The sequence below is a fragment of the Hyperolius riggenbachi genome, chromosome 12 (assembly GCF_040937935.1).
Source record: "Hyperolius riggenbachi isolate aHypRig1 chromosome 12, aHypRig1.pri, whole genome shotgun sequence".
Taxonomy (NCBI): domain Eukaryota; kingdom Metazoa; phylum Chordata; class Amphibia; order Anura; family Hyperoliidae; genus Hyperolius; species Hyperolius riggenbachi.
Window position 1 is genome coordinate 203,284,302 of NC_090657.1, and position 26,721 is coordinate 203,311,022.

Here is a 26,721-nt window from a genome sequence, read left to right on the forward strand (position 1 = left end):
TAGGTAGTAGCAGTGTTAGGGAGTCTTGCCCATGGTCTCCTACTGAATAAGTGAAAGATTACTTAACAGGAGAACCCTGGTCTTCTGTGTCAGAGGCAGCATCTTCAACCAGTACACTATCCAGCCACTGGCATTGTTTACAAGGGAATCAAGATGGCGTTCTCCATACTCCTCAAACTGTAAGTCCCATTTAGGGGAATCACCCATGTACCACAGCCTTATCACTAATAGCCAACATTTTTTTAACATTAAAATCTTTATTTTTAGATAAATAAAAATTAGTAAAATTAAATCCATAACTGTCCATAATACAGTCTCTGAAGAAAAAGAACAATGCGTATATCTAGGCACGCTAAAGGCCAGTTAGCTACATTAGCATTATTATCATATTTTAAAAATGTAAAGTGCTAAAAAAGTGACAAAGGTTTGCCACACTTTGCTGTAGATGCTATTTTGCTCTGACATCTCAGTGGATAAGCAAAGCAATTTCATTCAAAAAAGACAAAGCATTTCGGCTACAGCTTCCAACCATTGTAAGATCACGGAATGCCAGAAAATCTGGAATATAATACTGAAGAGAAAAAAATAATACACCGAGAGATTTGAAACCAGGCCAGAGTATTATTTTTCTTTTTTTCTTTCTTCTTTTTTTACACCTGCAATAAAAAGTGTTGTGTTCTCTAAAACTCTGGCCAGGATTTTCAGCAAACCTTTTCAGCAACGTTCATTGCTTCTTTGTGAATAAAAGGATTCTAGTCTTGGTACAACACAAACTTAACCTAATGTTTTAGACACTAAACCGTAATTAAAAAAAAAACAAACCCAAACATTAAAATGAATAAGGCTGAATATACTGATAGTATTAGGGGCACAGCGAGATAAAAATGTATTTTTTTTTATTACAATTTTAAAATAGTTTATACAATGAGCAGCTGCGAAAGTATGACAGATTAAGAGGTCAGCTTATCTGCACATTTGGGTTGCAAGCATTTTTTAGATTTGTATATATATAAAAAAAACAAAAAACACTGAATAAAAAAGGCAGCTCTGTACTATAATTAAAAGTAAAATCTAACTCCATTAAAGATGTTCAGTCGCAGATTTACAAGCAGTAGGCGATCCGCATGATATTGGTTTGTTATTGATCATTTAGGACAAAAATATACCTCCGTATAAAGCATCAAAAGAGAATAGAAATAAAAATCAGAACAGAAACCCCCCCCCCCCCCCCCCCCCCCCCCCAAAAAAAAAAACCTTTGAAACTTTCAGGCAAGTTTCTGTGCAATCAAGGCTCAGCTACGAGTTTGAATGCACAGTGATACACACTTTAAATGTAGTCCCTCTTAATCATTTAACCTCCTGGAGGTATGATAATTTCCTGAATTTAAGGTCTTTCCTCGACTGTTTCAGACCCTAAAACCAGGAAAAAAATTATGCTGCCAGAAATCCAGCAGCAGCCCCTGCAGTTACTCGCCCTCCCTGGAATCCAGCGTTTCAAATTTCCCTTCCGTCCTTCAGGTGGCACTGTAACTCTATAGTGGAATCACTGACGGTGATCTCACCAGAGTGATTCAGAGCCTCTGTGGAGAGGAAGTAGAATGGCTGCCTGCTCGGATCCCCCCGGGAGGGGAGTTAAAACCGCCCTGCACTCCATTACTCTGCACTAAGCTTAGCTCGGGGTTACCACCAGGGAGGTGAAGAACAATCAGTTAACAGACCAAAGTACAATATCCTAAAATAAAGTCACATAGTAACGCAAACCTGGACAGCAGTTATTTGGAAATGAAATAAGAACATTCTGTCTCACCTTACTTATATTTTGAATGTTAATGATACCATTTTCTGGCTACAATTTACCAGCTAACTTTAAAGATTCAAAGAGTAATCTTTTTATCCAACAGAATTTCGCATCTGAAGAAGTTCTATGGATTGTGAGATTACTTTTTGAATTAACTTTTTTTTTTTTACAATTAAACAATAAATGGTGGTCATCTATCACTCAAACTCTTCTTCCTTAACTGATTGAGCTATTACAGTACCAATACTGGTACATGTGTTGCTCATTTTGATTCTGCTAAAATAATTTTAAAAGTTTTTTTTCTAAGGCAGCTATTTTTTTTAAGAGCGGTTACTTATGAAATATTAGAAGAAAAGTAAATATTCTTATTTCTTAATATATACATTTTCCCCTTATATGGATGGCCAGATTAATATACATAAACAGAGGATATGTGTTTTTGAAAAACACATTCTGCTAGTAGATGTGCAAATTAGAGCCATTATGATATTAGGGGACATTACATTATGGTCTATAAGTGTGTACAAGTTCCATCTACACCCATTCCTAATCCCTTAAAGGGTACCAGAGATGTACCCTAGCTGAAAAAATGAAAAGAAGTTATACATACCTGGGGGCTTCCTCCAGCCCCATATGCGCTGGATCGATCCCACTCCGCCATCCCCCCCTGCCCGCATCTACGAGAACCGGCTCCCGTCGCGGACGTCATCGGAGCCAGCTACGCAAGAGAAGTGCGCCCTCTACTAATCTCTCCATACACTGCTGCAGAGATACACAAAGAGCGCACTTCTGCTACGCTTAGACTGGCTCCGACTGAACGGAACAGCGGGGAGCCGGTTCTCGTAGCTGTTTGAAGGGGAGGACAGCGGCGTGGATCGATCAGCGCGTATGGGGCTGGAGGAAGCCCCAGGTATGTATAAAATCTTTATTTTTTCCGCTCTGGTTCCTGCTGTAAAATACAACAAACAGGGATAGTTTGATTTAAGGTCCAGCACAAAACCGGACATCTTGCCACAGTCTTCCATGACTGAGATACTTTCTTTCAAAAGTTCCCTTCATGAGGAAACTTACTTAGCTATGTTCAGGTCACTGGGTGCATCAATCCTTTTAACATTGTTCTAATGAAAAATCTTATAGTTATCACACGTTTCTATGGCACTCCTTCTCTACAATAGAAAAAACAACAGTATCTAGGTACACCTAATCATTACAAATGCATTAGTGTAAGCAAACTAATTCAGTATGCAAATTAATATACTTTTAATTTCCCCCCTTTAAGAGATGTGCTGTATTCTTAAAATATTTGTTAGATTTAGAACTAAAATATATTTTTTAGCATATTATATATATTTCTTTCATTAGGAACATATGAATGAACACAAATGGAGGTTTCCTTTTTGGAGCGGTTAGTTGTGTGAATTCTCAATTTACTTACATAGTAAACACGTCTCAAACATCACCCTCATATACAGAATTAAAAACTCTTGACTTGGTGACTGATAACTTAAGTCTTAAAAAAACAAAAACAACACAGGTATATTAAAGAGACTCTGTACTGAAAAAAGTGCCCCTGGGGGTACTTACCTCGGGAGGGGAAGCCTCTGGACCCTATCGTGGCTACCCCCGTCCTCCTCAGTCCCACAGTGGTCTCTCTCTGCCCCTCGGAAGGCACAGCCGACAATTCGTCAGGCTGTGCAATATTTACCTTCCTGGCTCCAACGGAGCGCTGTAGAGGCTCTCAGCTCGGAAATAAGCAGAAAATACCAATCTACAGTCCTGGTCCGCTCTACTGCGCAGGCGACTTGCACCTGGGCAGTAGAGCGGACCCTACTGGGATCGGGCTATTCCCGCCTATTTCAGAGCAGAGAGCCGCTACCTGTGCATGCGCTGGAGCCGGGAATGTAAATATTTACATGGCCGCTGTTTGGAGCAGCATAGCAAGACCACCGTGGGATGGAGTAAGCCTCGATAGGATCCGGAGGCTTCCCCCTCCCGAGGGGAGTACCCTCCAGGGGCATTTTTTTTATATAGATTCACTTCAAACAATTTAAAATTATCATGAAACTACAAAAAGTCCTTAAACAAGTAGTTCTAACTGTATACTTGAAAAAAGAATCTGAACCTTTGTCTGGCTTTTCATGGACTTGTGTGAACAACATGGATGGTGGCTTACTTTTAAAAGGACCAATATTCCTTCAGTACTCGTGTGACTATTGCTTTAAATGAATGATAACTCTCCCTTACGCAAAACTCATTGAACCACGTTAAAATTTAGCTTTTGTAAATAAAGGTTGGTCCATATTTTTGTTTTAATTATATGCAGGCGAAGCGGAATGTGACTGAACAAAAAGAAGGAATTCTGAGAAATCAAGTCAACAAATTGGTATAGAAAATAATTTTTATAATCCAACAAACGTTACAATAGAGAAGTGTGTTTTTTTTTGAACCAATATGGAGTAAGAGTGTCATTTTTGAATGACTGCATATTTTTATAGAAAAAAAAAATCCTACTCTAGTTCAGAGAAGCATTTTCTATTTTTCACTTTGATATGTATTGTGAAGGACGGTGAACACGACCCAATATGTGCGGAGCACACTACGATGTAGCTTAGAGTTATTTTAGCAGAAGACTGTTACCAGGCAATGAAGTCTATCATCGTATATTGCAGTGCAAATTAAAAAAAAAAAAGGCCCTGAAGCATCCAAACGGTGGAAGAATGCTCTGAATTTTATGCCAGCATGACATATTTCATTATGCGTGTGAAAGTCATTATACGTGTGAAAGTCATATATTTACATACAGTCCATAGTGTTAAAATAGCTGATAAAATAATACAAAGTAGAAGGGGCGGAGGCAGCAAAGGAGATGATGGAAAAATACATCATGCAGAATGTCTTTTTAGAGCTTTGAGGATTTTGTTTCATTCATCGCTGCTGCTCATAACCTGCCAGACTATGAGGTGGCTCCTCTCCACTTTGGCCATAGACGGATCAAATGGTAATGCTTCATCTAACATTTCAGAATCAGTTCCGTCATCACCTGCCGGGAAGAGGGAGGAATAAGAGTATTAGAGGCAATATATATAGTGATTTTCTTTTCTTTTTTTTTTTCTTAGCATTATTTCGTTGTATCATTGTGCTTAGCACTAAAACATGACAAAAAATAATTTAGAAAAATGTGTAATCTTGCAGATTAACCATTTCTGCCGCGCAGATGTGAGATTCATATCAGCAGCGGCAGCAGCTAGAGCCGCAGGGACGCGCTAGTCACATCCCTGCAGTAGTAGAAATCTGACAGAGAGCGACAGGTTTTGGACTACTGACATTAAAATCCTTGCACAATCTGGGCCCTGGATACCTGAAGGACTTGTTGCAACTGCATCACCCCCCCCCCCCCCCCACAATCTTAGATCAAAAGGATGTAACACCTTGGTCACCCCCAGAGTCCACCTCAAAACCTTTGGAGACAGAGCCTTTTGTCATGCTGCCCCTACACTTTGGAACTCCCAGCCACACCCAATCAGGACAGCTCCATCCCTGGAAGCATTTAAGTCTAAACTGAAAACCTACCTCTTCAGTCTGGCATCCATGAACATCTGACTATATCCTCTGTAACACAACCCAGCCTGCAACCCTGTATTAATCTGAGACACAGCTATGCGCTTTGAGTCCTGTGGGAGAAAAGCGCTTTACAAATGTTATTGTTAGTCCATCTCTTTTTTGGGGATTCTCTGGGATTTATTTTCAAAAGCACTTAGTGAATGGCAGTTGCTCTGCCCAACTGCCAAACAACTGTGTAACAAACAGGGAGGCTGGCCAGCATCATTCTTTAAATCCTTTTTAGGGAATATCTTTATAAAGAATAAAAGCCTTGATGAGAATTCCCTATGAAGAGATGGACTAGTCCAAAACCTGTCGCTTCTGTCAGATTTCTACTACTTACTGTAACTGACAGCAACATAGGAGAAGAGTAATCTATGACTCATTTACTATGAAAAAAGCGTACTTCTTATTTGCCTATGTTTGCACATATTTTAAATTTTACAATTTTTTTTTCCATAGTGCCCCTTTAACCTCCCTGGCGGTAAGCCCGAACTGAGTTCGGGCTATGCCGCCGGGAGGCACCGCTCAGGCCCCGCTGGGCCGATTTGCATAATTTTTTTTTGTTACACGCAGCTAGCACTTTGCTAGCTGCGTGTAACCTCCGATCGCCGCCGCTACCCGCCGATCCGCCGCTATACGCGTCGCCGCAGCCGCCCCCCCCCCCCCCCCCCCCCAGACCCCGTGCGCTGCCTGGCCAATCAGTGCCAGGCAGCGCCGTGGGGTGGATCGGATTCCCCTTTGACGTCACGACGTCGGTGACGTCATCCCGCCCCGTTGCCATGGCGACGGGGGAAGCCCTCCAAGAGATCCTGTTCTTTGAGGGGCTGGGGGGATGCCGCTCGGCAGCGGCTATCATGTAGCGAGACATTGTCTCGCTACATGAAAAAGAAAATTAAAAAAAAAAAAAAAACCCGTATTTGCTGCCCCCCTGGCGGATTTTAATAAACCGCCAGGGAGGTTAATGCAGTACTTTTGGTCTCTGTCCCTCCCATAAGAGTAAGATTTCCCTGAAAAAAAGTTTGTCGCTCTCCCCTCCCACTTTTGTGAAATTTTCCTGCATTCGTTTCTTTCTTACCCATCCTGAAATCGATGTACCCTTCTCCACCGCTCATTACCAACATGGATTTTTGGGACAGGTTGCTCTGCTCCTGTTGTGGGACTGCACCTTTATCTCCAGTTGAATCTGGCGTACCACCACTGGACGGGCAAATCACCTGACCTGGGGGGAAAAAAAAATAAATAAAAAAAATCATCAGCTTATCTTCCAGATTTTCCAGGAAGGGTTAATGCCACAACTCAGCAATAGGAAAGAACGACTGAGTCTCAGCCTGGGTTTATGCAATTGTAGCGATTTAATTATACCATAGTGACAAGAAACACTATGTTTTGTCCAACAGGCCTTTCTCATTAGTGTTAAACATCTTCAGCAGAGTGAGCCTTCAGAACTTTTTCTTTCTTCTTGAATGCCACAACCCAACCCGTTACCATTTCCCTCAGAAACAAGGTGAGGCCTATAGAATGTAGATGCTTGTCCCAACAATGTCATCACCCAGTTTATGGAAGTAACAGGGGGTAAAGGGCAGTGGTTGGATCATATACTGTTAAGACAATTCACAATAGTGGTCAGTGGCAGACGTCTTGGCATACCGCCTCAACTTCCATGGGAGGTGGGGGGCAAAGTAAATCCATTTTAGTTACAAACCACCTTATGCCATGTAAGTGTAGGTCAACACCAACTCATTATAGAAAGTAAGTAGCAACATTTCCATCAATGGGGAACTCCAGCAGACTAAAGGATATCCCAGCTATTGTAAACACAGTTATCGTTTGCCAGGTTTTGGGGTTTGTTTGTTTTTGCTAAATTTAGTAAATTCTCTGCAACATTAATATACAGTAGCTAAAGAACACAAACAACTTAATCACTTGATAAACAAAAACTTAGTTACACCATACCCTAAAAAACTTATTTGGTTATAGCACGAGTCCTCCGAAAAATCTGAATGTAAAATCTTGATCTGCACCTACCTGGTACGGCAACGAAGAACTTGACGGCATCACGGTGACCGTGGAAGCACAGCTGGGCATGTGCCATAGAACAGTACGGTATAAATGTTCCTGGAGTCACTTTGTCACTATTCTCATCACCGTAGACTCGGATGACGCTGCCTGGGCGATTCCCCGAGCCTGGTAAAGCTTTATTGGCTTCAGATTGAAAAATAAAAGGAACAAAGATGAGGTTATGGTAAAGGATTATATGTGTACATACTCAGGGAACAGTTAAAGTCTACAAAGCGCAGCTAAAGGGGAGGTACACAGTCAGGGTTTAGTATTTCAAGCAGCTGCTTGAAACAGTAGAAGATCATGCGTAGATGCTGCAGGTAGAGAGGAAATGGAATGTGTTGTTTGTTCATCTAGTGCAATACTACAATCTAGGACAGATGTCTGGCTCCTCTCACATCCACCGACCATCAGGTTTGTAATCTACCATGCTGCACAAATAGTGGGCTAGTGGATTATCATACATACAAGGTTGCATTTTATCTACTAGTGGTCGACAACCACTGCAGATCTGGAGCAAGGTACCTTCTCAGCACGATACTCCGAAAACGGCTTACAACGTTAAACGCGTTGTCATACAATTGTGCAATACAGTTAAGATTTTTTAAAATACCCTACAAGTGAGAGCTACTAACTTAAGGTCGGATCTCTTTACTACTAATGCCTTTTATAGTCTATACAGATTAAATATACTTTTCTTTTTTGGGGGCGGCTCCTAACATCTCCTAAGTATCTAAGTCACCCCTAGATAGGGGAACTCACTCTAGGAGAAGAACATCTCCAAAGAGAGAATTTTTCTTGGAGCTGTGACCACCACACCACATCCACAAAGCAGAGTGGTGTTGGTACTCCCCCACATGCTTTTATGAGTGGTTGCCTCCCATGCAACGCTGCCTTGTGAGTATAATCTTTTCTTGATTACTTGTTCCTTTGTAAGCCTATGATAATACAACGGATCTGGCTCCAGGTGCCCCGTGTTCTTCTCTTCTCCACAAGTCCTAATTTACAGAATACGCACCTGAAAGAAGGGAAACAGCACTACATAGCACGAGTGTCACCTGGAAAGGAAGTGACAGAATATCTCCCCCAGTAGCTAAACCGAAAACCTGAAAAGCCTGATACAGGTTCCTAACTTTTTAGCACTTAGACAGCTTGCTAGATTTACAAGACACATCCATTGAAATGAGGAGACCATGAGAATATAGAAAGTTGGGAAAGGACAGCATTGCGTGGCAAAGAGAAGCGCCAAGGTGGATGACTGTGGTGACCAGGGTGGAAAGAGCACATCTGGAAGATTAGCGGTGAGGCATGAGAGGATGCTAATCTGCCCAGCCGTTTAGTAACAAAGGAGACTACAGCCAATTAGGGGTCACCAGAGAAGACACACTTAGGGATGGACAGGGGGTGTGAGTCTACACAGCCAAAACAAAGTGGCTACTGAGAGGAAAGCCTGAGGGGAAAAAATAGGTTGACTGCAGCGGCACTTACCCCTCAACCCAAGTAACCGGCCCTGGTGCAGTATAACGGCTATAAGTAAGACAGGAAGGGGAGGGTAATGGACAGGAAAGGTGACAGTGAAGAACAAGTTCTTGAGACCCTGGTAGACAAAGTCTAATCAATATATATTTATACATCTGTCGTGTCAGGGGCCTACAGAGTTTTCCTCCACCCTATGGCAGCTACTAGAATCCACATTTATTTATTTATTTATTTTTTTAAATCATGGTGTGCGTTTTATATGCTTGAGAGTAAACAGAGTAAAAGACCCAGAGATGATGTCAGAGAGGAAGGACCACCACCAAGCTTAGACAATAAACTTCTCATCACATGCTTAACATGACAATTTATAAATGTTGCTGTATTCTTACATCCTCTAAAACTACAGCCCATTTATTAGAGAACCAGAGAGCATGAATGATTCTAACCATTATAATGCTGACAATAGTAAATGACGGTGTTTGTGCCTTTATTGACCATAAAGTAGATAGTATGTGCTGTTCTCTGCCTTAAAGTGGATCCGAGGTAAACTTTTACCCATTGCATAATTGTGTTCCTTTTATATAGTTTATATGGCATTCCTCAAGCCAAATAATTTTTTTTTAATACTCCAATTCCCTATAAACTTAACAAGCCTTGCCCACAGCTTCTCCAGTGCCTTGGCACTCTCAGACTCCTGTAGCAAAGGCTTATGGGAGCTCAGTCTGGGCAGGAGGTGGCGGTGTTACTAGCCAGAGATTTCAGAGGCAGAGGGAAGGAGGAGAGGGGAGTGAAGTTTTCACAGGCTGAGAGCTGGAGATACAGATCAGCTTGCCTGTGTGTAATGATTACAATCAGAACATGGCTGCTCTCATTGTATCACAGGAAGAAATAATCATATACTGCTGAAGCTGTTTAAAGCTAGATATGCAGTGTAAACTATCTAAACTTTAGATAACGTATATAGAGAAGCTACTTGTTATAGTTAGTTTTTCATCTGGGAACCGCGTTAAAGCAGACCTGAAGATATAATAATAATTAAAAAAAAAAAAATAAAAAAATATATATATATTTCACTTACCTGGGGCTTCGGCCAGCTCCCTGCAGCCGTCCTGTGCCTCTTGCAGTTTCCAAATGATCCTCCGTAGAACACTTTTGTTTACGCCGACTTCTAAGTCGATGTCCACTGTGAGTATGAGAAAATCTCTATTGCAGTGGACGGCGACTGCCAGAAGATAAAGTGAGCCACGGCGGGGGAAAGGAGGATAATTTGGTAATTTTGCGGGCACAAGACGTCTGCAGGGGGGCTGGCAGAAGAAGCCCCAGGTAACTAACTTTTTTTTTAATATCTTCAGAACCGCTTTCATTATTGACCTGGAAACGGTTTCCTTCTCTCTCTCCAGATGTAATGTATGCCTGCAAAACAAAACACAGAGAGTACCGTATATACACGCATATAAGCCGAGTTTTTGGGCCCAAAAAAAGTGGGGGTCTTGGCTTATATGCGAGTCAGGATGCTAAAGTGCCCCCCTCGATCCAGTATCTGCCTCCTCCACTGGAGCGGTAAATGTAAAAAAGTGTTCGTCTCTCCTGCGGTATCTGCCTCCTCTCCGACTGGAGCGGATTCCTCCCAGAATCTCCCCCCTGTGATTTGCAGAGCTTTCTGCAGTGGAGCTATCCGCACTTACCGGTCTAGTCCTGAGCCCCGTAACGGTGTGGAGGAGTGCCAGCGTCACATGTCCGGGGCCCTGTAATGCTGTCTGCAGGTAGAGGAGAGCCGAGCATTAGCTTCACGTGTCCAGGGATTTCCTTCTTCTCTGACGCTCTCACGGTGTCACATATCTATGACGCCATCTAGTGGCGTCTTGAGACACAGTGAAGAAGGGAATCTCTGGACACGTGATGCCGATACTCAGCTCTCCTCTACCTGCAGACAGCCTTACGGGGCCCCAGACATGCGACGCTGGCACTCCTAACCACCGTCACCATTACAGGGGTCATGTCAGCCTGGACTGGACCGGTAAGTGAACGCTCCACTGCGGAAAGCTCTGCAAATCACGGGGGGGGGGGGGGGGGGGGCAGAGACTGATGGAGGTAACAATTATTTGCATATACAGTTCCAGCAGGGAAGGGCATGGACACAGCGGGGGTACATCGGCCGCACATTGAGAAGCTCAACACGAGTGCAGGATCACTGCAATTACCCGTATTATGCTAATTATTTTAAATAGCCACAGAGGTGGGGTGGGAGGAGGGAAATATGGGGGGGGGGGGGGGACACATTGAAAAGAATCATTCTGATCCCTCTTGTTCTAAATAATCTAAATAACAAGGGAGGCACCATTGCTGTTCTATATCAGTCTACTGTAACTAATGTGTTATTGTGACAAGTTGTTTGGTCCTGCTTGTCTATGCGTAACAGGTCACTACTAAACACTCAGATCACAATGTGGGAAGGGGGGCTGCCTAACATTGTAGGGCACACCTGGCTGTGTAGAATGGGGCTGCCTAGTATTGGGGGGTAAGATCTGGCTATTTATACAAGGTGTGGACTGGAACCTGTCGCTGGACGTTTTCCCCTCTCCAGTTGTTAAATAGCCAATAGGCTTACCGTAGTTCATCAGTGCTGTCTTTTTTCATACATTGTAATATGTACCTCCACTGCTTACGTCTGCACAGATCTTATCAACACTGATTACAAACTGGTGAGGGATTCTCTTCCCCTACTATTTACTTTTTTTTTGTGTGTGTGTGTGCAACAAACAGTCACATGGTTGTATTTTAAACCAGGCTAAAATCCGTAATAAAACGTACTGCATTAATCACTAGTGTGTGAGTTTAAAGCGGAATATAACCCTGCATTTCAACTTTGCTCTAAAACATTATTTACAGTATATTATATGCAACCAGCATTTTTTTTTTACTAGACCAGCATTGGAAGGGTTACACAGAGCTTTCAAGTTCCTGGAGATTTCTGCAGACGCATCCGAAGCTGAAATAGATACATTTTGTTTACATAAATGTATCTAAGTGTTGAATGTGACTCATCTCTCTGACTGAGAAGGAGCTTGGAGGACAGCCAAAGAGTGTGTAACATTTATCAATAGATACATATAACTAAATAGAATGTATCTATCTGAACTTCTGCATATCTCTCCACTGAACTTTAAACCTGGTGTTTAACCCTTCCAATGCTGGTCTAGTAAAAAAAAAAAAAAATGCTTTTTGCATATAATATGCTGTAAATAATATTTTAGAGCAAAGTTGAAATGCAGGGTTATATTCCGCTTTAAGAAAAAAAATGATTTCATCTAAGTACTCTCACACTTGAAGGACACCTGAAGTGAGAGGGATATGGAGGCTGCCCTATTTATTTCCTTTTATACAATACCAGTTACCTGGCAGCCTTGCCTATCTATTTGGCTCCAGTATTGTCTGAATCACACCAGAAACAAGCATGCAGCTAATCTTGCCAGACCTGACAATGTCAGAAACACCTGATCTGCTGCATGCTTGTTCCGGGTCTATGGCTAGAAGGATTAGAGGCAGAGGATCAGCAGGACTGCCAGGCAATCTGCTAAATTAAGGAAATCAGACAAAACCTAGGCAATCAAAATTAAAGCCCAAATCCGACTTGGTTGTCAACAACCCCCTTTAGGTGGCAAGTGATGTGCCTTACTGCATCTTTACAAGAAGGATGGCAGCAATTTTCAGCGTTAACCATGGAAACCGACACGGTTTCTGCTGCTCGTTTATAAATTGGCCACAAAGTATTGCTAGTTTCTTCCTGTTTTATAGTTTAATTGTTGAATAAATCCAAGAATACACATTATGGGACAGACAACTGGTTTTTGCCTCACACTTCAGGTGTTACTTCAGGTAGTGTGCTTCTCCTGCCCAGTCTTGCTGCAGACAAGTGTGAAGCAATTTCCTGCCCATATCCTTCTGCTGATGAGCATGGAGCTTGGGCAGCGTGGTGTTGGACCACACCCCATGTCTTCAAGCCTGCCCAAACACCACCTAACCAGGACTAGTAAAACAAGTGGTTCCCCAACAGCAAGAGATATGCAATATGTTAAAAACATAGGGGTAAGTAGTGCAGGAAAAAAGCATGTCCTTTTCCACATGCAATTTCTCTGGACACTGTAGGTTTGTCTGCGTAACAACGCACACGTTTTACCACAGTAGCGCAATGACTGACAATATACTGCATGCTTTACGCTTTCTTCTTGTAAGGCCTGAAGACTTGAAAAGAAGGTTTTCTACTTTTTTTTTAAAGATGAAATAGTAAAATAGCCATTATGGTTTATATGGTCTCGTATTTTATTAATATTGCTTCAATATCGCTTTACAGAGTATATAGTTATGTCACCAACTATCCCTCAGAAGAGCTTACAATCTAATCGCTACCATAGTCCTACATCCAATTTGAAGCCAATTAACTTATCTGTACATTTTTTGGGATGTGGGAGGAAACCGGGGTGCCTGGAGGAAGCACCCACAGAAATGAGGAGTAAATACAAACTCCATGCAGATAGTGCCCTGTCTAGAATTCAAACTGGGGACCCAGCACTGCAAGGCCAACCACTACGACACTGTGCTGCCCATATTTTGAACTTTAACTTTCATATTGTCTGTTTTGGCATCCTTCGCAGCCTTAACTGAGAGGGACAGCTGACATATTTAATTCCTTTTAAACAATGCAATACCAGTTGCCTGGCTACCCTGCTGATCCTCTACCTCCAATACTTCTTAGCCATAGACCCTGAACAAGCATGCAGATCAGGTGTATCCCTGATCGTCATGCTTGTTTCAGGTGTGTGATTCAAACACTAGCCAAAGAGATCAGCAGGACAGCCAGGCAACTGGTATTATTTAAAAATCAAAGAATCAAAGAAAGAGAATCGCACACCACTGTGGAGGTGCTGGACCAATAAATAATGCACAAAATGCAAATATCCGGAAGGTCCGCACACTCAAATGAACCAAAGTCCAGGTTTATTCAACCTACGTGACACCAGTCCACTCCATGTACCGACGACTCGTTTCGGGGACCCGTGGGGACCCCTTTGTCAAGGTAACAGTACAGAATGGTAACAATGTGTGGACAAACAATACAGCCTAATAAACAATTAGCCCATCACAGAGCCCCACCCCCTCAAATTCAAACATACCCCAATTTGCATATGTAAACACATTCCAGGATGGTAACAAACATCCTGTTATCACCTACTGTACATACTGTATACCACAGCCATGCTATACACCAACTAGATGATACCTGCAATATGACACACAGATCATCGTCCCCAGACTGCTGGATGCTCTCATTGTCCCTGCGACAGGCAACGGGCGGAAATCCCGCCTCTCCCGTGGTGCACTGAGCGGGTAGCTGTGACAGGCACCGGTGAGAGTCACTCACTGGGCGCTACGTCACGTGTCCCCGTTGCTGGCCGCTTCCGATGCTCTCTGATTGGCGCATCCGCGTGTGAAATGTTCCGTGATAGGCTAGACAACACAGCTGTCCAACGTTCTCAGGTCACATGATCATTGCTAGGCAACCGATCCTCCACCATCCACGTACGCCAAACACGCTGGGAGGAAAATTCCTTCCCCTGCAACGTCACTCCACCAGCCACGCCCCCTAAAAAAGAAAGCAAGGCAGACGCATAGAAATCCGCATAGGTCACTGGGTTGCAAAGCAACCCATCGTAACATATGCGAACCATGCGAACTATGCCTGTCACAGTAGAGAACCAGAGCACCCCACAGACATAGTGGAGTGACGTTGCAGGGGAAGAAATTTTCCTCTCAGCGTGTTTGGCGTACGTGGATGGCGGCGGATCGGTTGCCTAGCAACGATCATGTGACCTGAGAAGGTTGGGCAGTTTTGCTGTCTAGCCTATCACGGAACATTTCACACGCGGATGCGCCAATCAGAGCGCATCAGAAGCGGCCAGCAACGGGGACACATGACGTAGCGCCCAGTGAGTGACTCTCACCGGTGCCTGTCACAGCTACCTGCTCAGTGCACCACGGGAGAGGCGGGATTTCCGCCCGTTGCCTGTCGCAGGGACAATGAGAGCATCCAGCAGTCTGGGGACGATGATCTGTGTGTCATATTGCAGGTATCATCTAGTTGGTGTATAGCATGGCTGTGGTATATAATATGTACAGTAGGTGATAACAGGATGTTTGTTAACATCCTGGAATGTGTTTACATATGCAAATTGGGGTATGTTTGAATTCGAGGGGGTGGGGATCTGTGATGGGCTGATTGCTTATTAGGCTGTATTGTTTGCCCACACATTGTTACCATTCTGTACTGTTACCTTGACAAAGGGGTCCCCACGGAGCCCTGAAACGAGTTGTCGGTACATGGAGTGGACTTGTGTCACGTAGGTTGAATAAACCGGGACTTTAGTTCATTTGAGTGTGCGGACCTTCCGGATTTTTTGGTATTATTAAAAGGAGATAAATATGGCAACTTCCATATAACTCTTGCGTCAGATTTCCTTTAAAGCGAACCACGGGTGGATCAAAACATAAAAAAACCATATTACTTGAACCAGGTCACCCTCCCGATCACGATGTGCTGTTTTTGCACAACTGTCCTAGCACTTTGAGATTTTACTTTGTGATATTAAGAGGTGAGCAACAGAGCAATGGAGATGCCAAAATCTGCACTGCCCTTCTAAATGTATAACATTCAGATATATTTATTAAATTCCATACAACATCTGCTTTATTAAAGAGAAACTTTAATTATTGATCAAAATGAAATATTGTCTGTTCCTCAAAGTAATGGTGTGGCTCTCTGAGAACGATGGACCTCTGTGCTTGGCTGGTTGACCAGCACTGGTCTACACCTACCCCTGTCCTCTATCTCCTGGGCATGGAAACAGAAACATACCTTCTCTGACTTGAAGCACTGCCCCGCCCCTTCCTTATAACCATGAACCAATTAAATAATCTTTATTGTCATTTGAAATACTTTGATCTGTAAAAAAATATAATTCGGGAAGAGGAGGGGCAGAGCTCCAAGTCAGAGACGTAGTCAAAGTTCTCTGTTCTATGCAACTGTGAACAAGAACATATTTGACAAAAAAAAAATCTTACACCCAATTGCATGGCGCCTGCACCTAAAACAACCTTAACGTGGTTTCCTGAACAGACACAAAACAATCTGGAATATTACAAAGGTACTTGCAGGAACCTTGTGGTGGGAAACCTCGAACAAGGAAGCCTCTGGATCCTGTAGAGCAGAGTTCCTCAACCCTGTCCTCAAGGCCCACCAACAGTACATGTTTTGCAGAAAACCGCTAACATGCACAGGTGGGGTAATTAGTGTCTCAGCAAAGCTGATTAACCACCTCTGTGGATTTCCACAAAACATGCACTGTTGGTGGGCCTTAAAGACAGGGTTGGGGAACACTGCAAGGCTTTCCACGCCATCCTACGGACCACTGTTGCTGCTGGTGGACCCCCGAAAAAAATCTAATTGAAGAGCTGGCCCACACTCTTCTACATGCACAAGTACGCTCGTGTATGAAGAGGTGTGGGGTCTGGATCTTCCAGAGGGCTTCTGTGAGCAGTGGTAGGGGCGAGGTGGACACGGGAAGCCTGTACAGGATCCAGAAGCTTCGTTCGTCTTAGGTAAGTATCATTCTGACCTGAGGTTTGCCTCGGGTTCACTTTAAAGACCAATTAAACGTCAAATTGAACAAGATAAATTAATATAGCAATTGGGACGATAAGTGAAGAGGTGAACTGAATATCGGTTTCATTCAAAGATATTATTTCCGTACTCTCAGGCAATTAAGTTTACATATAAATCATGACCCATTGTTTTTTGTTTTTTTTTCTTTAACCCTTTTCATATATCTTTGCAAGTTTGGTGACACAAACCTCTGACATCACTAAAAAAATATAACATTAGAAGAAAACAATGTGTCTCTTGTACTGTGGTGTGTCTGTAGCATGTATCCCCTTCTCTCTATAGGTGTACCAGTGTAATGTCTGTACATTATCCACAGCTGGATATACACACAGCAGCAAACTAAATATAAACTTACTTTCTGTTAATGGGATGGAGATGATGACACCATTGCCGGTCCCCACCCAGAGTCGGTTACAAGACACCATCAGTGCAGTGATCCTAACAAAAGAGAATCCCAGCTTCCCTGTGCCTAGAGGGAGAGAGAGCAGTGTTACTGCACGCCGAAAGCACGTCTGCCCGACACCAGCATTATCTGAGCACCTTGCAGCACAGCCTGGAGTTTACTTCAAGGTGTAAGATCATCCACATAGATAAACACAAAGCACTTACAGGAACTTTTCATCCTGCCACAAATATTTCTGCAGTGTTCAGAACATGTCACCAAGTGACCAAGAGATTTTAAAGTGGTATGAAACGTAAAAGTTCATTTTTTGCTCTTAAACATTAATCACAGCAAAAAAATCCTCAGAAAACAGCAAATGACTGCTATTATGTCACTTGAAGACCTATTTACACTTCACTGAAGCTAACTGACAAAACTGCCTGTTGCAGGAAAATTATCAAGACAAATACAGTAATTATTATTATTATTATTTTAAAAAGAAGCTCCCAATCAGGGAGGTTTGTAACAGTGTGCCACTAGGGGGCAGGAGTGAGCACCATTACTTACCTGAAGGTGGGGCTGCTCTTCTAGGCTACCATTCCTAGAAGTGTGCCATAATACCCAGAAAGCATGTGCTGTAACCAATCTTTCAAAGCTCCCGCCTCTGTAGCACGCTCCTGGCTGCCTCAACACATGCTGCGAGATGTATGTACAGTATATGCGAGTAGCTGCTAATGCCTTACTGAAATCACTGAAGCCTGAGGTATGACATAGGTTTGTACTTCTATTGGCCACCAGGGAAAAAGAAAATCCATTCACACCAACAACCTGCTAAAATCGCAACACAGGAAGTGCAATCGTACCGATTTTGTCAAAAACTTTTGCAAGACGAAATGAGCGCTAACTGATGAGCTAATCTACAGTAATATCTACATTTTCATCTGATAGGAGTAAAACAAGTCTGCTTTTTGGTTTTTTTACATTTGGGCCCCATTTAAAAAAAGTGTACCTGAGATGAAATTTACTAAAGCATTTATACTTAACTAGAGGTTCCTTCAGCCCCCTTTAGGCCATTGGCTCTTTCGCTAGCCTCCCGGGCCGCTCGGATTATCCATTGGTCGGCCCAGTCTCTCCCTCCAGTCAGCTCATTCGTGCTGTACTGTGCATGGGTGGCACTGCCACAAGCGCACCCCCATTGCCTGAAGCATTCTGTGTCTGCACTGTAGAACACATCCCCGGCATGATGGGAGACGCACACGACCACACTGTTGGGCATGCACAGTACTGCAGGACTGGCGGTGACTTGAGCATGACCGGTCCGGGAGGACAGGAAGGGAACCAATGGCCTAAAGTGGGCTGAAGGAAGCCCCAGGTAAGTGTAAATGCTTTTAGAAATTCACACAGCTTACTGAAGGAAATGATCCACTGACTCACCCAGCATCTTGCTGACGTACGGTTCAATGTCCACATCCTGCAAGTGTTGGTAGGTGTGTGCGTGGTAAAGCCGTAACGTCGAATCTAGCCGGATAGAAACCCAAACGCCATCACCAACCCAAGCAAGCTGTCTTACTTGACTCTCCTTTCTTGGATGGGCGTCAAAAGATTTCTGGATATAAGGAGGTAATGGAAAATAATGTCACATATACAGAGCCGGACTATGTGACCAATGCCTAACTACAATTCAACTTAAGAAAGTATTCAGCATTCTCTAATCACAACCCATGTGAGGATAAAAGGACTGGATGGGAGAACAGTTATCCTGACACAATGGACAAAACATACCTCTATCTTCATGGTCTTTGGATGCACAATGTAGATTTTATTCCGGTAGCCACACCAGACCTTCTCATGGACCACCGTCATACAGCGGATGGAGTGGTGAGGACGGCCAAAATCTAGGAGGTGATAATTGGAGAGGTCCCACTGGCCATCTGTGAACAAGCACAATAGTGCAATCAGCAAACCGGTGAATGGCCCACTTATGGGACATCAGCTTATGTCAGCCACAAATACCAGGGCTGTGGAGTCGGTCCAAAAATCCACCGACTCCGACTCCTCAGTTTAGGATTCCACCGACTCCGACTCCAAATCCACGACTCCGACTCCTCTAATTTGCATATTACAATTTTGTTGATTAAAAGTATGTAACATGAAATTCGTCTCATAACTGCCAACGCTTAGGAATTTTACAAGACAACTGAAGTGAGGATATGTAGACTACTATATTTATTCCCTTTAGACTAAAACTAGTCCTTAGTAATAGTACTTGTAAAAGGTACAAACCGGAACAAAGAACATCTATCAGGCCCTAGGCAATGTAAGTGTGGGTACATGTAAGAATGATGTGCAGGTACTCTGCAGGGGAATGAGGAGATTGTAAACAGACAACACCTCTGTGTTCAATGTGCACAGCATTCTCAGTGGATTCCCTGCAGCTCTGTGAGGAGTGCATATGTAGAGTATAGTACTACTGTGTAACAAAGTAAACCTGAGACAGATGAAATTAAAGTTTTATACATACCTGGGGCTTCCTCCAGCCGCCTTCAGGATAATAAGTCCCTCGTTGTCCTCCTCCACCACCTGGATCTTCTGCTATGAGTCCAGGTACTTGAGCCAGTCGGGCGTAGTGCGCATGCACACACTCCGCCGCCAGGAGCATACTACACCTGTGCAGCACTATTGCACAGGTGCAGAATGTTCCTGGCTGTGGGAGCGGCATGCGGCCGGACAGCGCTGACTGGCTGAATTACCAGGACTCATAGCAGAAGATCCGGGTGGTGGAGGACAGTGAGGGACTGATTAGCCTGAAGGGGGCTGGAGGAAGCCCCAGGTATGTATAAAACTTTACTTTTCATCCGTCTCAGGTACCCTTTAATTTGTAGTCACCAAACCAAATTTTAATAACATATCAAATTATTTGATTTCATCAGCAAAGGGAGTGCATACATTTGCATAAATCAGCATCAGTGCAGAATTATTTCCATCTCATTGACCATCTCTATTAGTGACACAGCTACACATCAGGCTTTATTCTTACAGCATAGATGTTATTTAGTATATATAAGAGATTCCTGTGTACACATCATATATACAGTCACAATCAGATATGCATATCTGACCTTAAAAATACGGGGACTGCTTTATTGAAGCAGCACAAGTAACTAATTTTGATTGGTTTATTTCATTTTTGTGGACTAAGCACAGCTATTACTGTATATATACATTATTTTTAATGACTATTATCTGAGAAATAGAACATTTTATCATATTTTCTATTTTAATTGCAGTTACAAATTCATTAGGAGTCGGAGTCGGTGCATTTTTTCCCGACTCCGACTCCAGGCACCCAAAATTGCCCGACTCCACGACTCCGACTCCACGACTCCGACTCCACAGCCCTGACAAATACTACACCACCAGCAATGTCGTCACCTCTAGGAATGGACAATGAGGTGCAAATAATTATGAGTTGATGAAGAACTTTAACAGTAGCACAAAGCCACTTATGCACGAATAAAAAAAAGTGCACAAACAGCTCCATGCCAGTGTGCAGCTGCGGGCCCGTACTTGCGCCTGCGCAGTGCGATCACACGGACGGAAGTATGGCTGCGAGAACACATTCGACAAGGCTTAGTGAATATGTTTAGAGGGTTGATACTGATTAATAATAATAATAATAATATTTCATTTTATCACTTTTTTTTCCACTTCAAGTACCCTTTAATTTTCTACTGTTACTTCTGATTTCTATTTTATCATATATTATTCCTAACGCTCAAATTTATGATCTAAGCTAAGAACTGTTCAGATCTCAGTGCGATATAATTACATAATAATAAGAATAATAATATGATAGGACAGACTATAACAGGGATTAAATTGTAAGTTTCTCTAAAGATAGCCAGTGACATGACTATGTACTCTGTAAAGCACTGTGAAAGATGTCAGTGCCGTATAAATCAAATATTGATCAGGCTGAAAATGGTGATATTTTCAGCTGATTTACACGTTAATAAATATAGCAATCTGGGAATAGATGTTATTTCTGAAAAAAAATAGAGGTCCCTTTTCTCTGTTCCCCAGCTCACTGACTTACCTGAGGAAGAGGGGAAAACTGGAGGGTGGCACGCCCACCAGTTAATCCCAGAGGGTAGAGGAAGCACAATGTACCACAGGAACAGGCACACTTGTCCCATGAAACAGATATTCTGATCCCCCCTTTGCTTTTTATACACAGTTTATAGTCACTTCCCATTCTTATTTCTATCAGAATTTGCCAAAGTTTTGGTTATGGGTTGCTTTAAAGCGGTCTAACACCCATTTCAACTTTGCTTTAAAAGATTGCTTACAGCTTAGAAACTATTATTATGCCAGATTTTTTTTTTAAGCAGAAATTCACTGAATGGGTTAAACATGACATTGGTAGTGTTGCATTTGGCTAGAAATCCCTGTCTGTGCTGAGGTTTAGATACAAATGTATCATGTTTGGAATGTAAATAAACAAAAGCCTCTCTGAGAGAGCACAGAGGGCTTCCCAGACAGGCTTTTCAGAGGTTTATTTGCATTCCAAACATGATACATTTGTATCTAAACCTCAGCACAGATGCGGATTTCTAACTAAATGCAACACTAAAATGTCATATTTAAAGGGAACCTTAACTGAACGGGGGGGGGGGGGGGGGGTAAACAGTTTCAATTACCTGGGGCTATTACCAGCCCCCTGCAGCAGTCCTGTCTGTGCCGTCGGAGCCGCTTTGGAATCCTCCGGTCCCCCGCTGTCACTTGAGTCGTCAAAAACGAAACTGCCAGTTGGCCGGCCGCCATGCGTATTATTGGACGCATTCCCTACTGCAATTAGCACTGTTGCGGACCGTAACGCGTACAAAAATACGCGTTGCCGCAATCCACACGCGTAGATAAAACAGTGTAAACAGGGTAAACAGTTTCAATTACCTGGGGCTATTACCAGCCCCCTGCATCAGTCCTGTGCCGTCGGAGCCGCTTTGGAATCCTCCGGTCCCCCGCTGTCACTTGAGTCGTCAAAAACGAAACTGCCAGTTGGCCGGCCGCCATGCGTATTATTGGACGCATTCCCTACTGCAATTAGCACTGTTGCGGACCGTAACGCGTACAAAAATACGCATTGCCGCAATCCACACGCGTAGATATGCGGTAACGCATATTTTTGTACGCGTTACAGTCCGCAACAGCGCTAATTGCAGTAGGGAATGCGTCCAATAATACGCATGGCGGTCGGCCGACTGGTGAGTCGCCAAAAACGAAACTAAGTGACAGCGGAGGACCGGAGGATTCCAGAGCGGCTCCGAGGGCACAGGACTGCTGCAGGGGGCTGGTAATAGCCCTAGGTAAGTGAAACTCTTTACCCCCCGTTCAGTTAAGGTTCCCTTTAACCTATTCAGTGAATTTCTGCTTAAACAAAATCTGGCATAATAGTTTCTAAGCTGTAAGCAATCTTTTAAAGCAAAGTTGAAATGCTGGGTGTTAGACCGCTTAAGAGAAATGTGAACCCCTTTCTGCAAAATGACAACTTGCGCTTAAAGTCTGGACACATTAAAGATTGGAAAACATTCAGGATGAAGCCACCAATAGAAAACATAGTTAATAAGGTATTCATCCTTTGCCCCCTGCGCCCAATTCCCCCACATCATACTTACCAACTCCTCGATGGAAAATGGCCAACGTCCCATCTGCTAACGCCACCAGCACAATGCCTTTCACATGACTGCAACACAAAGCAATGCCAAAATATCATGAAAGGAAGGAAACTAGGACTGGTTGAATGTATATTTTTTTCAACCCAACTACCTATGTAACCAAGCAATTAAAAAAAAATGACAAGAAAAAACCCAAAACTCTACAGAACAAACTAAATGTGCTTAAGGGCCCTTTAACTTTATATCCTCACAGCTGAAGGTGGCCACTAACGAACAGATTTCTAGCGAAACATCGTTCGAGCAATCAGAAATTGTGATCGGACTGGTTGTAAATCTCCATTGATGGACACAATCAATTATGAATGATTACAAAAATAGTCGTCTGATTGGACTTTGGTCAAACCAAAATTTGGATTTTGTTGTTGGTTGTCATAGAAAGCAAAGATTGGTTCGTGGATGGTGTAGTGAACGATTTTTCTTCCAATCAGAATTATGTGATCGCTCAAACGAGTTTTCTCTAGAAATTGGATTGTTAGTGGCCACCTTTAGAGTGTCTCCTGGTTAAACACTATAAACAAACATGAATTATCCTATACCAAGTATGTAATCTTTTACTAGGGAGATACTGTACAACGAGGAGGATAAAACCTGTCGCTACTAAGGTAATACTGTAGCAACACAGAGGATAACGTCTGTCACTAGGGTAATACTGTACAACACAGAGGATAACGTCTGTCACTAGGGTAATACTGTACAACACAGAGGATAACATCTGTCACTAGGGTTATACTGTACAATACAGAGCATAAAATCTGCTGCTAGAGTAATACTGAACAATAGTGAGGGAGAGATCTGTTACTAGGGTAATACTGAACAATACTGAGGATAAAATCTGTCACATAACTAGAGGCCAGTGTGTTTTCAGGTTAACGAATGGATAAGGGATACTCACACAATACTGAGGATGGAATCTTTCAGTTTGATCTGCAGTAGGCACTTCTTCCACTGGGCAACAGATGAGTGAACATAGAGGCTGAAACAGAGACAATCAACACTCTCAGAAACCAGGGGTGTCAGCTGGTGCAAATCACTCGCTATCAGCATAAAGTTCCTGAGTGAAGGCAGATTACACTTACTGTCCATTCTGCGCTCCCAACCACATGGTGGGCAGCAGGCTGTTCATTTTCTGTGCTTCTTCTCTCATCAGGTCCTGCTCAGTGGGCAGAGTGGCCACTCCATCTTTATACAGATCTGAGTCAGAGCTATGGAGTGAGAGAGCCGTATGTTACAAGGTATAATGCACCAAAACAATACAGCAGTTATTTTCCCCGATTCATCCTACTGCGCAAATTCCACCATTTGAGAACAAAGAGCTGTGTTACCAGACCTTCCCAGAAATGTTCACCTTTGCTGACATTTACAGTATAAAAGTAATGATACAGTACCTGTAATGGACTTCACAACTAAAGTTGTTTAGGTAACACAATACAGGATTGCCTTGCAAGCTTTCAGATCTTTATGCTCCTTCATCAGGCATAATACAGAACTGGATCAGAACCGTACAAAGCTTTTTCTTACATGCACACGCTTTATATTTTCTGATTATATATAGCAACTTGAAACTAGATACAATAAAATCCCACTTTATTGAAGCCTCAGCCGATAATCAAGCGTGTGTACAACGGCCCCTTACTTGCAAGCAATCCACCTGGCAGATCAACTCACGCTGCTCCCCTGTGGGACGCGCTTCTCCGTTGACCATCCGCCTCCCTGTGCAGAAATAGAGCGCGTTGTTAGCTACACAGCTGACTCGCATCTGTGCAGCCTGGCCCAGCGACGTCACTCTAGGCCCGGGATCAGGTCCAAATCCCAGACGGGCGACATCCATTAAAGGTGTGTACGCACCATTAGAGATTAAGATCGTGAAAGTTATTAATAACGTTTAACCCCATTGTTTGATGCAGTTACTAGATCCAGTCATCCTTTTTACATTTCAAAGCGAGTGAGCCTTCATTGAACTGAATTAGATCTAGTTTCAAGTTGCTGTGTACACCCAGGAAATATAAGAGTGTGCATGTAAGAAACAGCTTTGGACAGTTCTGATCCAGTTCTGAAACATGCCTGAAGAAGTAACCTAAAGCTTGGAAAGGAAAGTGAAATCATGTAGTTAGTCATTAAAGGTATTACTTAAAGTGATCCTTAACCCTAGCAGATAAAAAAAAAAAAAATTCACTTACCCGGGCCTTCCCCAAGCCCCCGCAGCCATCCTGTGCCCGCTGCGGGTTAGTTTCGTTTTCAGTCGGCCTCCGGCCACGCGTATTATTCTCCGCCCTGCCGCCTTCAAGTGCGACCTGCACAGGTGGAGTATGCAAGAACACGCGTGGCCGGGGGAAGCGGCGGGGGCACAGGACGGCTGCAGGGGGCTTGGGGAAACCCCGGGTAAGTGAAACTTTTATCTGCCAGGGTTAAGGTTCACTTTAACAGCTGTTTGTTATGGTTTTCTGATTTTCTCCATGACTAACACCGGACCACATACTACTGTGCAATGGAGTGTTTAGATCTGTGTATGTCTGTGGGGAAGCTTCCCTCACCTGGGTTGGAAGCCGGTGTCATCACTTGTGTTCTGTACGCCCAGTGGGTCAGTGAAGACATGCTCTGTATAGATGCCAGCTTGGGTGATATCAGCCACATCGTCTGTGGAGCCCTCACCCACTTCAGTGGCCTCAGTGGCCTCCTCTGCAGTGGGAACGTTGTCGTCCAACTCTGCGCCGGTGGAATCTGGATCTAACAGCAGAAAGAAGAGGTGATCAATGCTGACAATTGACCTATTGTACCCACCTATGCCTAGAGACAACAGAAAGGACTGATTTAACAAAACAGAAAGGGGAGTAGATGCTCAGAGTAGCCAAACAAGTATCAGCTGGCAAATTAGACAAGGTTCCTAAACTTACTATTCTACAACATTGGAGTAACTGAAGAGTTTGTTACAAAATCCTCACGTATTACGGTACGCTCAAAGCTCAGAACTATAATTTATGTTCCTTCCGTCTCGCACCCCTAATCTAACACCAAAGCAAGCCATGCAAAGGTCACGAGCCACTGCATCTGACAAATGACTACTATACTAATTTACCTGTTTTGAATGCAAGGTGTGTAATCTGCCCGTTATTCGAGCTCTGCATACTTGTGCAGGTAGTCAATTCAGGTGCAGCGTCTGTTTTGGAAGCGCTGCCATTTCCTTCTGCTGTACAAAACTTAAGTATACTTCAGGCTAGCTGCCTCCAGGGGTGTCAGCTTGCATTCAAATTTTAGAATTTAGATTAGTGTTAGCACATAATTTGCATCTGATTTGTATTCAAGGTGTGTATTTAGCCGCAAGGGGCTGGGCATATCTCTGGAGCATTCACTTCACTTGCAGCCTGTGAGCGCTGCCCATTGCTTGCTATACTAATTTACTAATTGTTTTAAGACTTTACGTTATTCAGATTTCAGCAGAAATGATCAAACCTCTGTACCTACTAGTGACGCAGTACCCAATGCCGTACAAAGTTACACACCTGTCTAGCCCCTGCCTGCTCCTCTCCCTGGTCATTTCATTAACATTACCGCCGGAGCAATCGCTGCTCAGATGATAAAATGACTGAAATGGACTGCCTTGCCGAGTAAAACGGACCACTGGCAAATTTAAGGCAAACCTGACGTGACCTAAAAGAAAAAAGTCAGATACTCACCACTGGTCCTGTCTGTGTCCCCTCGTTCCACCGTTGTGACCCCTCCCATTGAGGTTAGTCGACCAACTGTTCGAATACGGCTTTCGGGAGTCCTCAGAATGCTTTGGAGGCACTCATGTCCCCGAGTACTTCCAAAGACGTGTGGCTCTGTACTCTGCATGTGCGGGCGGACACTTGCGGACAGAGCTGTCCATCTTTGGAAGCATTTGGGGTAGGCAAGTGCTTTCAAAGTCTTCCAGGGACTCCCAGAGGTGCGGATCTTCAGTGGGGGACAACAG

General features: G+C 43.4%; 1 protein-coding gene across 6 annotated transcripts in view; it reads right to left on the reverse strand.

Annotated features, from left to right (window-relative positions):
* Nucleotides 1-4,178: 4,178 nt before the first annotated feature.
* Nucleotides 4,179-26,721, reverse strand: part of SPAG9 (sperm associated antigen 9) — a 171,581-nt gene continuing 149,038 nt past the window's right edge. For 3 of the 6 annotated variants that reach the window (XM_068262633.1, XM_068262632.1, XM_068262635.1), the window contains 11 exons: nucleotides 25,304-25,496; nucleotides 23,849-23,974; nucleotides 23,665-23,745; nucleotides 22,713-22,780; nucleotides 18,820-18,968; nucleotides 18,472-18,643; nucleotides 17,011-17,124; nucleotides 8,948-8,986; nucleotides 7,427-7,603; nucleotides 6,477-6,620; nucleotides 4,179-4,838 (listed from right to left, as the gene is read on the reverse strand). In XM_068262633.1, the coding sequence (XP_068118734.1) occupies nucleotides 4,720-4,838; nucleotides 6,477-6,620; nucleotides 7,427-7,603; nucleotides 8,948-8,986; nucleotides 17,011-17,124; nucleotides 18,472-18,643; nucleotides 18,820-18,968; nucleotides 22,713-22,780; nucleotides 23,665-23,745; nucleotides 23,849-23,974; nucleotides 25,304-25,496 (1,382 nt within the window). In that variant the 3' untranslated portion in view covers nucleotides 4,179-4,719. The remainder of the gene's footprint in view (nucleotides 4,839-6,476; nucleotides 6,621-7,426; nucleotides 7,604-8,947; nucleotides 8,987-17,010; nucleotides 17,125-18,471; nucleotides 18,644-18,819; nucleotides 18,969-22,712; nucleotides 22,781-23,664; nucleotides 23,746-23,848; nucleotides 23,975-25,303; nucleotides 25,497-26,721) is intronic. The other 3 variants (XM_068262636.1, XM_068262634.1, XM_068262637.1) reach the window with 2 other exon arrangements.